Source organism: Kryptolebias marmoratus, linkage group LG7 (genome assembly GCF_001649575.2).
Source record: "Kryptolebias marmoratus isolate JLee-2015 linkage group LG7, ASM164957v2, whole genome shotgun sequence".
Lineage (NCBI taxonomy): Eukaryota > Metazoa > Chordata > Actinopteri > Cyprinodontiformes > Rivulidae > Kryptolebias > Kryptolebias marmoratus.
The window spans coordinates 11,451,193-11,465,344 of record NC_051436.1 but is presented as its reverse complement, the minus strand read 5'-3'; the positions used below and the strand labels follow the sequence as shown (position 1 = coordinate 11,465,344).

At 38.9% G+C, this 14,152-nt stretch overlaps 1 protein-coding gene across 5 annotated transcripts in view; it reads right to left on the bottom strand.

The window, feature by feature from the left end:
* The window catches only part of zmp:0000000660 (arf-GAP with Rho-GAP domain, ANK repeat and PH domain-containing protein 2), a 165,419-nt gene that overhangs the window by 108,959 nt on the left and 42,308 nt on the right, over positions 1-14,152 (bottom strand). For all 5 annotated transcript variants that reach the window (XM_037976413.1, XM_017426249.3, XM_037976414.1 and 2 more), the window contains 2 exons: positions 12,472-12,665; positions 3,453-3,559 (listed from right to left, as the gene is read on the bottom strand). In XM_037976413.1, the coding sequence (XP_037832341.1) occupies positions 3,453-3,559; positions 12,472-12,665 (301 nt within the window). The remainder of the gene's footprint in view (positions 1-3,452; positions 3,560-12,471; positions 12,666-14,152) is intronic.

The window sequence follows — 14,152 nt, the reverse complement described above, 5'->3', positions numbered from 1 at the left end:
GATTTAAAAAAAGTAACTTTTTGGAGTTTATCAAGGTTTTGGTTTGACATATGGACTGTAGGATACCATTTACAGTCCGGCTTGGATGAAAACAGTACAATATGACCTTTTAAACTTTTTAAAATATTTTGTAATGAAGTTACAAGTTGACGAATTCCGCCCTGGTGTACATGACCTGTTACCTTAGACCTTTCCTATGGGCAAGAGTAGTTTGTTTCTCTGGAAAAGTTACTGTTCGTTGAAAAGATGTTTAGCATTTTATTCCTGTTGAATCAAACCATGACTTAAGCACACCATTATGCTGTAGAATATTTGATAGTGACTAAGGCTGAACAATGTTAGAAAAACATGTAGATGTGGACATTATAACTGAATATTACAATGACAATATTAGATGACAGAAACCAATGTTTTCCTCATTTTTCTTTTTGTCTTCCGCTGTCAGAATAATCAGAACATCCTCCACATGCTTTAGCATCTGCGCCACTATAGTCCAATCTGAACGGTATCTTGGATGGTGAGAGCTCATCTAATGGGCCAAATCTATTATCATTGTGCAAAGCATGAATGCCCGGCACTTGGAATATAATAGACTATGATTTATTGCATTTCAAGCAGTTTACAACAATTATACTGCACACATTGACACTGTGACGACAATGCATTACATTCACACATTACATTCTGAAACCATAGAAGTGACTAAATCAATATAAGTATTTTTTAAAGGGTGGATTTGTCCAATTTACAGACACTGGTATAAATTAGAGTTTTTATTTGTATAATTCACAATCCATTTAGGAAATTCCAAAGATCTTATTGTCAAAAATGTCCGTCAGATAATATCCCTGTTCTACAGAAGATATAAAACTGTCCAAACATTTCATCACACATCAGCAAAATGCAAAAACCAGATAAACCTATTTTTCCCCTCTGTGATACCCTGGAGTTGGCCTTTAATCTCCAGCTCTACTTTAGTAGCAGGGCTGTTAGAACAGGAGCACAAAGTTTTTCTTTTCCTCCAAAGTCGAATGTCTTTGCTTTGTATATTTTCCCCCCATCTCCTCTGAGCCTCATTGTCATTCTCTGTACTCATAAAAGCCGGCTATTGTCTCCAGCACAACGGACTGAACGCTCTGTCCATTTAACGCCAGCAAAACAATGGAAAAGCCAAAGTGAGTCTCCACAGCTTAAAGTGATTAGATGAGTTTCTCGCTAATCCCCACCTTGAGCAGGTTGGAGAACGCTCCCAGGGCCGCCAATCGATTTGATCCACAAACACACTCAGAATAAAAACCCTTTTAGCGATGACCTTATCAAAACTATTCTGAAGCTGCGAGCTCATTGTAAAAAAATTTTTTTCCCCTACCTCTGTCTTTTGGTGCAATTACAACTGGTTTGTTAACGAAGCAGCCGAACGATGGGACCATTAAAGGGAGCTGCCACAAACAGATCGATCGGACACAGAACACACGGCTAGAAGCACTGGGGTGCAGGGTGGGGGGAGGAATCTTTACACATTGCAGAAAGAAGGGGAAAAAAACGTGAACAAGTACGCACAAATAAACGAGCAGAGCTTGCTTTTCGGGGCAGCTGTCACACTTGTATTCTAAACGGGCCATTACGGCACAAACAAGCTGAGTGCTCATTGATTGGAGGCCCTCAGGGACAGAAGCCACCTGAAAGGCTCTTAGCCCTACAGCGGCAGAGATACCTGCACAAAGCTCCCTGAGGACCCTTCAGAGAAAAAAACAACCCCAACACCAATCAATAATTAGTGGTTTTTGTACAGGACACCGTTGTCATGTACTGCGGACAGTGAAGTGATCAATAAGTGTGTGAGTTGCGCGATGGGCTGCGGTGATTCGCAAGGTGCTTTCTGAAAGAGATTTGACAGGAGAGCTGATCGATAAAAGGAAAAGCAAACTTAGGATTCTCTTTTGTCTCACCAGATAGTGGCGTCTTAATTTTTTTGACATGGCTGCTCATTATTTGTACACTTTTTTTTTTACACCTCCACAGGACAGACTCTGAAGTACTGTTATTTGCATTGTCAGTGCATGGATTGGTTTTTAATGATTGTGCTGTTCTGCTCAGCTAGTTCGGGAGTAAACCAATAAGTTGTTGCATTCACAATCAGGTTTGTTCAAAAGAAAACAACAAGGAACATATACAGTAAATGGTAAAAGTCTTAGTCATTCTTGTTTATATATATATATATATAAACTTCCATCTCGCCCTATTTGCTCCACATGGGCGGTTCCACGTTCACTTCAGGCTCAGGTCGACTACCAGATGCCTGGGAGCTTGAGGGTTCTACACAGTATCTTAGCTGTTCCTAGGACTGCGCTCTACTGGATATATATATATATATATATATATATATATATATATATATATATATATATATATATATATATATATATATAGTTTATGTTCTAAAGTGGTTTTGATCAGCAGTTCTCAGGCATTCCTGAAGTTTTTGGGGGATTTTTGCTGCTTTTTCCACTCATTGTCCCTTACCTGAACACTTTCAGAAGAATTTTTTATTCTTTTTTTTTTTTATTCTTTAAAATCATTGTCCACCACCGTAAAAGGCGGGCAGTAATGTATATGCCTGTGTCTGTCTTCATTTGTTTGTGTCTGTTAGCAAATTTTCTCATCAATCAGTGAACAGATTTAAGTAAAACCTTCAGAAAATAGTCATTGGACGAACGTTCACAACTGATTACCTTCTGGAGTCAACACAAAAAATGGCTCTAACTTGGCTGAATGTACTGATTTCATGTGGTTGTGACAGAGTCATCCTCAGGAAGTTTTTAAAAATACTAACATCGCACTATAACATGAGCATATGCGTACTGTCACAGAACAAGCCTCAGACACTTCCTGGCTTTAGTGCGACACATTAGGGGCTGTACATCTGCAACGACGCATCCATCATCGTTTGTGTAAACCCACAATGTCTGCTGCTATGAAATTATGCATTTGTGTGAGGAAAGTGAACAAAACGCTCATCTTCACGACAGTTGTAGCTCTGAGTGCGGCTGCTTCATATGAGACAAAAGCCTAAAGCATGTGCAAAGACACATTCTTAAATGTGAGAAGATATTCCAGCTGAGAATTCAGGATGACTTGACATCTTGTTGCTTCATACAGGGAAATTTTAAACAAGAATGGAGATACGACTTTAAGCCCAGTACTGAGAAAGGGGAGTCGCTGAGTTAGCATGAAGAAAAAGTCATAGAAAGTAAAGCATTTGGGATGATAAAAACTGTAATATCAAACAGATTGAGAGACATTTCCTCATTAAAGCACATAAAAATACATTACAGATGCTGCACATGTAGTGTCTTTGTTGGTAAAACAAAACACTAAAATGTATTGAATGTATGAGCACAGAACCCTCATTCTTATGTCATTCACAAATCCAGATGAAAGAGCAGACGAACCAGAAATTTTTGAAGGGCGTGTTGATTTCAAAGCCTTTGCGGTCCACTTCTCTAACGTTGGCAGCAGTCAGGTCCACCTCAGCAATACCAAGACCTGCTCTGTAATCCTACAGACAGACATAAAACAAAAAGACACACATTATTATTTTTAGTTGTTTTTTTTTCTTCTGTCTAATCACAAAAACTCTTGAATAGTTTCAATACATCCAATGCTGTAGGTTTATTTGCATTCCTGAGAACTGTATTGAAATGGTTCTAAAGTTTTATTGAAGTAGGGTTCTGTGGAAAAATTCTGAATGATTAATGTGTTACTTGTTGTAGACAGCTCTATAACAGACCTCGATTTGAGTTGATTCTGACCGGACTGACAAGCTAACAGCTAGTCAGAGCGGGACGAAGACAAAAGTGGATTGCGGCTGTTATTAAGCATTTCAGGGCCATTCATGCAAATACCATCTTAAAAACCTTCAGGTTGCTTTAGTTCTGCGTCACACAGATATTGCAGCAGAAATATTTTATTATTATTCTCGGCAGAAGTGCCCTAATCTGCACCAAAAATGCTATAACCAACTGCTGCTGCTATGAATTGTGCATGCAAATAATCACAAATGTTTATGTAAATAAACGTGAAACCGATGACAATGTAGACGTTGTTAAAGTAGAATTCACATGAACTGCTGGAAATGTTTTGAGATTGGAGTTGTTTTAAGACTTTCCACTTTATTCTTGGTCCCTTTAAGACGACCCGTTCACTGTCAGTCAAGTCAGATTTAAACAATTTGTTAAGTGTTCATACTTTTTCCACTGAACCTCCTACCATTTAGCTCTCTGACAACATTTTGAGTGCTCATGTTCATTTCTTTGAACGTCTTTATAAGCAAGAGAATCTCTGAAATGTTTTACTCATTTTGCACATATTTGTTAATGCACAGAGGAGATGCACATTTCTGTTGCTTTATTCCCAAATTTCCTATGATGACATTTTTATTTGTCCCCTGTTTAATTCATTTGGTCCATTTAAGAAACACTCTCAGGAATCAAGGAGCCGTTATATTAAATAGCTTCTTTTTTTTTTTTTTTTCAGGGTATGCTTATAAAGACAAACACAGTAGCACAGATTTTCAGACAAAGTAGGGTCATTCTGATTCATGGTTTCGGCTTTGTACGTGCTGGTCTTTGTGTGTGCAAAGAAATAGCATTTTATATAAAGTAATTTGTGTTACAAAGGAATGCAGAAACATAATAACACACTGAACATTCATTGGCATTGTCCTCTCCCCAGTGACGCACAAACTTAGTCTGAATGTGATGTCTGTGCGAATTAAAGAGAGTGAGTTTGATTTGTGTTCTTGAGTTGAAAATATATTTGTGAGGGTGTTTATACCAGCGCATAACAGGGAATGTCTATAACATCCAAAACTGTATCTGGGGGATCCAAACAAACTCAAGCTTTCAGCTAAAGAAATCTCCTGATGCCCATTTCAAAAAAATTAGGGGTTACAGGCAGACAATCAGTTTGCCTTAAATCAATATCAACTCTACTTTGCACTGGACCCCACCATTTTTCTGTTTACCGTTAACAGTCTTAGCAGTTTAGGGGCGTTTTCTATAGCACATTTGGGCGAAGAAGCATCCCTTGGGTAATGTCCTATCAGACTTTGATGCCCTAAAATAAAAACAAAACCATTTGAAATGACTCTATGAAAACTGGCAGTGAAGAAACTATTCAAGGTATCAAAATGTCAAAATTAGAACCTCATCTACTCTATTCTGGGTATTTTTTTTAACCAGTAGAAAAAAAAATTAACACTTAGTTCTAACAAAACACTATAATGTTGATGCTGTGCCACTAGGTGGCGAGGATGTCCACATCAATGACATGTCAAAATGCAGAGAAAGGAAAATATAAGCTTGGCAAAAGGTTCTCAAAAAACTAGTTATTAAACTCGGAAATTAACTATTTTAGCACAGGATCAAAGGTTGATGGAAACACTAGCATTTATTAAATTAATGCATGTTACTTGCTGCCTTTTACGTCAGTTTATAACAAGATCATATTAGGGGGAGAAATGACAGAAAAACTCTCAGTTACTACCACACTAAACTGCAGCTAAATATCTAAATTTTACTAAGTTATACCTATTTTTTTTAGTGGCAAAGGTCACCTAGTTATGGTGGCCATCTTCATTTGGACTGACTCCAAATGTTTATCAGTTGTTTATGTACATTTAGTGAATACTTTTGGAAAATGTTATTACAATTTGTCCACTATTTCATAAGATATTTTGCTAACAAACAAACAGGGCTGAGTCTAACAGTTAATGCCAATGTTAATGCATACACACACAAATGGGAGTACAGAATATACACTATACTGAATCAAAGAGACAAAGGAAAAGCTGCAATTGTTGCTCAAAAAATAGGAATAAAAAGAGTGGGGAAAAAAACAACAACAAAAAAACCACAAAGCAGACAGAGGAAGGAAACCCTTAAATGAGCGTGGGTGAGACATCTCAGCTAAATAGATGATTGAGAAAAAGTGTGCGTCTGTGTGTGTAGAAGAAAAATAAAAACAGAACAAAGTGCTATTTACATCAATACTTATAACCAGTAATACAGGATGCTGCTCAAACGAGGAGCACGAAACATTGGCCTGCTGTGGCGGCTATAAATCACGAGTGTTTTCTCCGCTAACGGTTCCTCACCAGAAAAACAATTTACACTAATTACACTAAACAAAGAAGAAAATGAATCGACACCATCTTTGTTGATTGGGCGCTTTTTTGGAAATACACGGCCTTGGAGTGAAAAGAAGCGCCTATTAGCATGCGTGTGTGTGTGTGTAGGAGAGCATCTTGCAGAATAATTAGCGACAAACTTTGCAGCGCAGCCAAATTTTTGCAGATTGCAGCACAAGATGGCAGTTACTTAAATATTTGCATGTTGCAGAAATCACAGCCTAATCTTTCAGCTTTTTTATTGGGGCTGGTTCAATTGAGGGCTGTTAAAACTTTGATTTGACCATCGTTAGCCCCAATTATACCACTTCAAACAAATTTGGAGAACTGGTGGAAAAAGGCAAACCATTGTTCCCCGTCGTTAACCGTCGACGACGCAGACAGAGGACGATGTCATCGTATCATGAACAAACCTTAGATCTCATGAAGCGTTAGGGCTAATTAAGACAGCCTGATCTCAGATGAGGATGACAGAAGAGCAAAAGGAGGATAATGTGTGTGAGGGTAGGGACTTCACTGTATGGACAGGTTTTAATTGAGCTGAAACTTTTGATGTGAAGGCTTCAGGGCAGCAAAAAGTTGCCTTTCTAGCCTATCAATTATAACTACAAAGAGTTAATGCTCTTTAAAGTTCAGTAAGTTCCAGAGGTCTGAAGATGCATGACGCGATAATGAGAGTCCCGGGTGTGACAGAGAGTAAAAAAACCTTCCTTCAAAGCTCATTGTTGCCTCATCGTACCAATCGATTATCTTGAAGCAACAAGCCACTGTAATTCAAACACGAATGGACAAAATGTTTACATGTACTGAGGTAAAATACGAGGAAGGGGCGCATAATACCAGCGTGAATGTATGTGCCGAGATGGCAAAGCAGTCACCTATGTCTAATGACCCTCATCCCTCTCAGACAGCCAATTAGAGAGCTGGGTGTTAGCGGCGGTCCAGCCCTCGCCACTCGTTACCTACCCAACATGTGCCGCGGCCTCCTGCTCCCTCCAATTAATTCAACCAAAGATGGAGGGAAGGAAGGAAAGAGGAAAGAAAGGGTAAAAATAACTCACCCAATTACAACTGCCAAGGGTTAGGTAGCAATAATGGTGCTAACTAAGGAAAAGCGGAAGAGGGGGTAAAAGGCCCCGAGGTAAAATGTTGGCGTACGTGTCATTCACTTGACTATTTCCCGTCCACATTCAGGAACGAAACAAAGCATCTCTAAGACCCTGAAATAAAACGAAGGAAACGAGTGTCAAGGAAAATCCTCGTTATATGTGCAACGGCTGCTCTGAATACAAAATCACAAACAAAAAAAAAAAAAAGTACCAAACCGCTCAAAAGCAATCAGACAAACCTCTTTCTATTTTATATTGCACATCCACTCAAGCACTTAAAACTGCTCTGAAAGCACACTGGAGTAAAAAAATGTCTCACAGAAAGGTATAAGAGTTCATGATCAATGGAGACAAAAGGTTTTTGGTTTATTCTGAAGAGGGAGGCATTAAAGAGAAAAAGGTCAAGGAAGCGATGTTTGACCATTTAAAAAAGAATTTAGTACTTCAACAAGTAAAAAAAAAGGTGTCTAATGCACTTAAAGTTGCGGTCAAAAACGATTTTCTACAATGTTCTCTGCACGCATCCTGGATGGTAATAAAGATTTTCCTGAGTTTTAATGTCAGCTTTGGAAAAATAAAGGTCTCAACAGTTAAGGTTTCGGAACTCAACAACAAAAATTACAAACACAAAATGCTGATATGTAATTTCCATATTTAAATTAGAAAAGCCATTGGGAAATTGTCGAAATGCTTGTTATTGCCCGTCGCCAAAAGGCGAATGCTAAGCGATAACATTGTTGCCCGTGTGTGTTTGTATGTCTGTCTGCTTCCAAAACACCTCACAAACCACTGGACAAATTTTAATGAAACACTCATAAAGTAATCACTGGATGTACATTTAAAACTGATTAACGTTTGGAGTCAATCCAATTTAAAGCTGGCTGCCGCAGCTAATCAAACGTATAAACAAATGCACCTGGTGTTTTACTCTAACAAAATGTTTACGAGATGACAGGCCGAAAAATGAAATACACGTCGCCTTCAAACAGGATTTTACAGGCAAAACAAGGACAAAACTCTAAATTGCGCCGGCAGTTCATCCGTTTGGGTTAAAACACAACAGAGGATCATTGTGATGAATGAGATGAGACAAAACGGGTCACTTTGCTTGTACCAATTTGCCTAAAATTTAGCTCAAAGGCGAGGAGCTCATTTTCAAGGAAAAGATTGGTCCGACTTTCTTTACCTTTGTGCTTAAATGACCTTAAACTTGGCTCCATCACAGGGCTTAGGGTTCATGAGAAATGAGTTTGGGTTGGTGAAGGAGGAGCTGGGAGGATGATGTTTCCAATAGCTCGTTCATCATGTTAGATTAAATACTCCACTCCACTGATCTCGAACGGGGCACACAGTCTACCTCGCTTGCTCTCCTTCATTTCTTACAAGCCACCTCCATTCCATTTCTCACTCATGCAAGCCGTGCACTCAAGTGGTCTTTCTATCTTCCCTTCACTTCATCTATTTCTTTTTATTCTGCCTCTTAATTCCATTGTCTCTTCGCTTGCCGCCCGCTTTCCTCTCTGCGAAACGCGTTGCTGCTGCATTTATGCCGGGGATTGAGACAGTAAGCTGAAATAATACAATTAATTTGCTCTCTCTCTGATTCCGTCCCCCCACCCCCCCCACCCCCGTTTCTCCCGCTGCCTCAGATCAAGGAAGTGGAAATGTGCTGACATGGAGGGATACCCAAAAGAGAATTCTAACAAAGATGTTTGTTCACGCTAATGAAGAAAATAATGAAAGGCAAACAACAAAAACTGCAAGAGCGAGCAAAACGAATCGGGAGCCAAGGAGGGATGGAAATGAGTCGAATGCAAGTGGCATTATCAAATATGCGCACAAATATGAGTGAGGCAATAGTATCAGTGCTGTGAGGTATCTTTCAATCTGCTCTGCTCCTGGGACAGTGTTGAGCAGAGAACAGCTGCACAGGGACTAGAAGAGCTTCATAGGACTGACAATTAGGAAGGCTAACAAACTCTGGGTTAAAAATAGATCACCTTTTATGGTTTTACAGCTAAACAGATTAACCTCATCTTAATGAAAAGGTCTAGCACTTTCTTCAAGGCGCAAATTCAATTCAAACAGGACTGTATCAATTCCAGTTGGGAGTTATTTTTAGAATACAACCACATGGCAAAAACAATGGTCATTTGAATGATTAACTCTGTAATACAAACAGTACTGTCAAAATTCTACCATGCTTCTACAACATTTTTAATATCTCTTTTTAAAACTGGAACATGTTAAACTTTTATTCCCTGTGCAGACTTTAGAAGTTTAAAGGAATGAAGTGCTGACACAACTTCAGCTATTTAACAAAGAAATGTGGAGATAAATTCAATGGAACATTGATTGAGCTTAGAAGCTATGATAAACACATCAAGTGAGGGTAAACAGCTGTTGAAAAGTTTGCTTTATCTGTACTACAAAGCTTGACATGCTAAAAACAAAAAAAGACACTAAATTATTGCAGAAAGAGGACTATCGTCGCCATCTATTTTTATTTTTTTATTTTTTTAACTTTACCAGTATAAAAATGTTAAATTAATGATTTCAGATCTATAAAATCATAAAAGTAACCTTTTTTTATTTAGGTATGCACCTTGTACCTTGTTAACAATAATGCTAGCTCTGGGAGGCTCGTTGGTGTGTCTCAAGGATAGCCAAAAGTCACAGTATTGCTTTTTAGAAGACAAACAACAAGCTTTTTTAGAAAACTTCTAAAAACAATATTATATTTGGGGAGTTCTTGGGGTGAGAACATTAAACTGAAGCAAACACTGTCAAAGAAAATATCCTTTCAAAGGTCAAACCAAGTACATTTGTAATTAAAGGCCTACAATCCTTTGAAAGAATGCACATCGCCCGCCATCTTTTATGCCACAGTTTTACACTAAAATCTTGTTTTGAAAATAAAGTTTTGGTTTGTTTGTCAATTAGTCAATTAGTTGTAGTGGCCATCTTGATTCTGGTTGACTCCAGAAGTGAAGCAGATACAGATGTCTGTCCAATGATTACGTTCTGAAAGTTTCGATTTGCCTACTGGTTCATGAGATATTTCACTAACAGACAAACACACACAAGTGCACACACAGACAGGCAATTACATCATCTCCCATCATTTTGGCAGTGGATGATAAAAATATTATCCTTGATTACTTCATTGGGATACTTAAATTTTTATTTCACTCTACACACTAAGTTAAAGCTCTAAAAATTAATTTCTCAAAAGACAAAATGCTGTTTTTAAGTTTCCAATTAAAGCTGTGTTTTTTTTATGTATTCACTCATCAACAAGAAAATTGTTTTGTTTTTATGTCTGCCATCCAATAATTAGCCTAAATAAATAAAAAAAATCTAAAGCTTTTAAAAGGATCACATAAATCTCACAGTCCTGCCGTCTCATATGAGTGGGTAAATTTGTCCTGAAAGTATTTTGCAAACAAAGTTTCAATCTCTGCATAAAGTCAACTTCTCCCTTTTTTTTGCTGTACTCACCTTTTTGCATATTGCACCCCATCTTGCTGTTCTGCACCCAGTATTTGCATAAAAATGGGACTGATTTAGACCCTGTAGTCTGAGGAGCCTTGCATACTAGTAACATCCAGTCAACACTGCTGTGACACCTCTCTCCTTCTTCCAACGAATATTCAGTCTGCTGAAACTGCATCCGCACACAGACAAGTATGTCTTTCTGCTGGTGTCCACGAAATAACAGAGCACTTAAAGATGGTGAATGCTCATCTTTCTGGATTTCAGCTAGTTGTGTGAAGAAACTTTAAAGTACATTGTTTAAAATGGTAAAGTAATGTACTTCTGAATTAATCAGTAGTTGCAGTAATAAAAATATTTGGGGTTAGAGAGTTGGAATTCTGGGCTCTTTCACACTGGATGACCACCCTGCTACTATCTGAAAATAAAAAATCAGCAGGAACGTTAATGGTCTCTGGAGGGTCTTGGGGAGACTTTCAGACAAATATTAGGGACACAGTGGGTTCCTCATTACACATGATAGAGCATGATAAATCTCGGAGGGTTTTAGGCATGCACAAAACAGTGGTAGGCTATGTTGGTTCATCCCGGTGGTGGCAGGACATCAGAGTCCTGGGTGGAGTGTGGCGAAAGCGGCATATTTGTGATGTGGAGCTTACTCACACCGGCGAGGCTCGGTTGTCAAAGATTTGAAGCAAGACTGGCCGCAGCGGCCTCATGTCGGGGCCATGACCATACTCGTGATCAGGATCGACCTCGCGCAGATGTGATACCTGTAGCTGCGTTCTTCCGATGTTCATACAGAGCACAGTAAAAGGTGGAAAGGACACTCTCAGGGACGACGAAAAGAGCAGAATAGTGAAGAAAACGTAGTTGGTATTACTAAGAGTGTAATAGCATCATGTTTGTCTTCACAAAAAATAAGTTTTTCCAATTAGCCCCAAACCAGCTATGTTCTATTAGGTCATGGAGAGTGTAGCACGGTCTTCACCCAGTGTTAAGGGGGCCGTATGAATATTTAAGTTTCCAGGAATTTAACTTTTAACAAAAAAAAAACTTTTAGAAAATTCTAAAAACTAAAAAACTTTACACAAACAATGCAAATTTCATGCTGCCATACAGACCAGGCTTTATATCAACTCAACTGTGCTTATTTTGTAAAATTGGAAAGTATCACTAAATATGAAGTAAATAATTAAAAGAAAGACTGAAGTTAATTTAATTGGGCGGTGTAGAGGATTACCTAAATTTCAGATACTGCAACGGTTTTAGATTTAAATTCACGACCCACCTGAATGATCCGAGTTGTTCAAGGCTCCACTAAATTGTAAATTATTTTGCTTTTAGCGTCACAGATCAGCCAGCCACTTCATGAGCATGAAACAGAGGGGAAAACACGAACAACATGCATTACAGGGTTTGTGATAAGGACTCAGCCTTGGCACTCAACCAGCTGAGCTACAGGGCCCCTAACAATCAAGTCTGTGTGCCTGCATGCACTTCTACGCTGAAACATTTTAACACACATATATATTTGCTTTTTTTTTTTGCATTAGACATTCACAAGCATATCCATTTCTCCCACCGCTGCTGCTTCAAGAAGGCTTATCATCTTCCTTCTTTCAGGCACGAAGCTGTCATTCTGTACAGAGGAGGTCCCGGCGGTGTTGGAAGTACCTGTTCTGTTTTGCAGAGCCTGACTTTACTCCCCACCAGGGACACCAGCACTCTGCCTTTGTAACCACGGAGCTCCAGCAACCCTCGCTTGTTTGTGGAAGAGAGGTGGGGAAGGCTGTCGGAGCGCTTCTGGGAGCTGCAGGCGGGGGGGCGCGTGGCCATCTGAAGAGTTTCCATCCACTCCCGGCGCTCCCCTGTGGACACGCGCATGAGTGAGAACCAGAAACAGAGAGAAAGGGAAGCAGATGGTAGATGAGGATACATGTGTGAATGTGTAAAGGAGTGAATACAAGAGGGGGGGGGGAATCAAAAACAGCCAGGGAGAAAGCTAGACTGAGAGATCAGGGCATCCGAAAGTCTTTGAATCGTAGTGTTAATTCATCATTTTTGCATGTCTTCAGTGAGTTGCATTAGATCTTAGCTGAATACTGATACAGAAAATTCCGGTCTGAAAGAAAAGTAATTGAAACACAGGATGAGGTACGATTGGTGAAAATGAAGAAAAATCCTGCAAAGCGGAAAGTGCCAAGTCTGACACCACAGATACAGATTTCTCTTTCTTTTAGAGTCGGAGGCCAGTGGTGTCACCAGGTGGGGGCCGTGGAATGAAACCAATTAATGACGACTTGATGACTGAAGCTTCATATGTAAGTTTTGTTTGACCAAAGCAAAAGCAGAGAAGCTTTCTGGGCCCCGCCTGTCTTCTACGTACTGCTGCTATGTCTGTTAAGCGCTAAGGAAAGGCCCCATTTCACCCCCCTAACTTTTAGCCCTGTCCCTAAATTTTGCACAACCAAAACACAGAAAAGGGTGTTCGGATCTTTTTGGAATGTAAAGTGAAAACAAAGGGGGGGGGTTCTGCTGTCCAAAACAATTACCATTTAGATGTACACGTCAAAATTATGAACTACGCCTGGAAAACAACCTCATAAATTTAGGCATTTTCTCAGTTACAATTTTTTTTCCCTGCCAAAAATTAAAGGCCTATTTTGATGTCTTCCAATGCGTTGTATTTGGTGTCATTGTGTTAATCTTTAACAGACATCATATTCCTTTTTTAAATACATTTTATCATCTCACCTAACAGTGTAATGTCTACTTTAGTGTACTCTGAAGTGTTATGTCAGGTATTATTGACATTCCTCTTACCAAGCATGAAAAAAAAGATAACCTGTATAGTCTGTTGCAAGCTTGATAAATAGGTTTTCATGCCATGTATGAACATTTTACCACTGCATCTGTTCATATAAAAAGAAATCAGTTGATTGTGTCCCATGTCACATTAGGACAAAGATTAGAAAAAAAACAAATGAAGCTAAATTATTTGATACAGTTATTGTAGTCCTTAAGTGTTGACACCCTGAAAATCTTTCCAGAAAATGAAGCCTTTCTCCCAGAAAATTATTGCAATTACACATTTTGTTAGACACATGTTTATTTCATTTGTGTGTATTGGAACAACACAAAACAAAACATAAAAAAACCTAAATTGATATAACTTCACGTAAAACTCCAAACATGGGCAGGACAAAATTATAGGCACCTCTTCAAAATTGTAGGTAAACAACTTTGTCTCAAGCATGTAATGCTCATTTAAAGTCCCCTGTGGCAAGTAACATGTGTGGGCAAGCTAAAAATCACACCTGAAACCAGTTAAAAAGGAGAGAAGTTGACTCAGTTG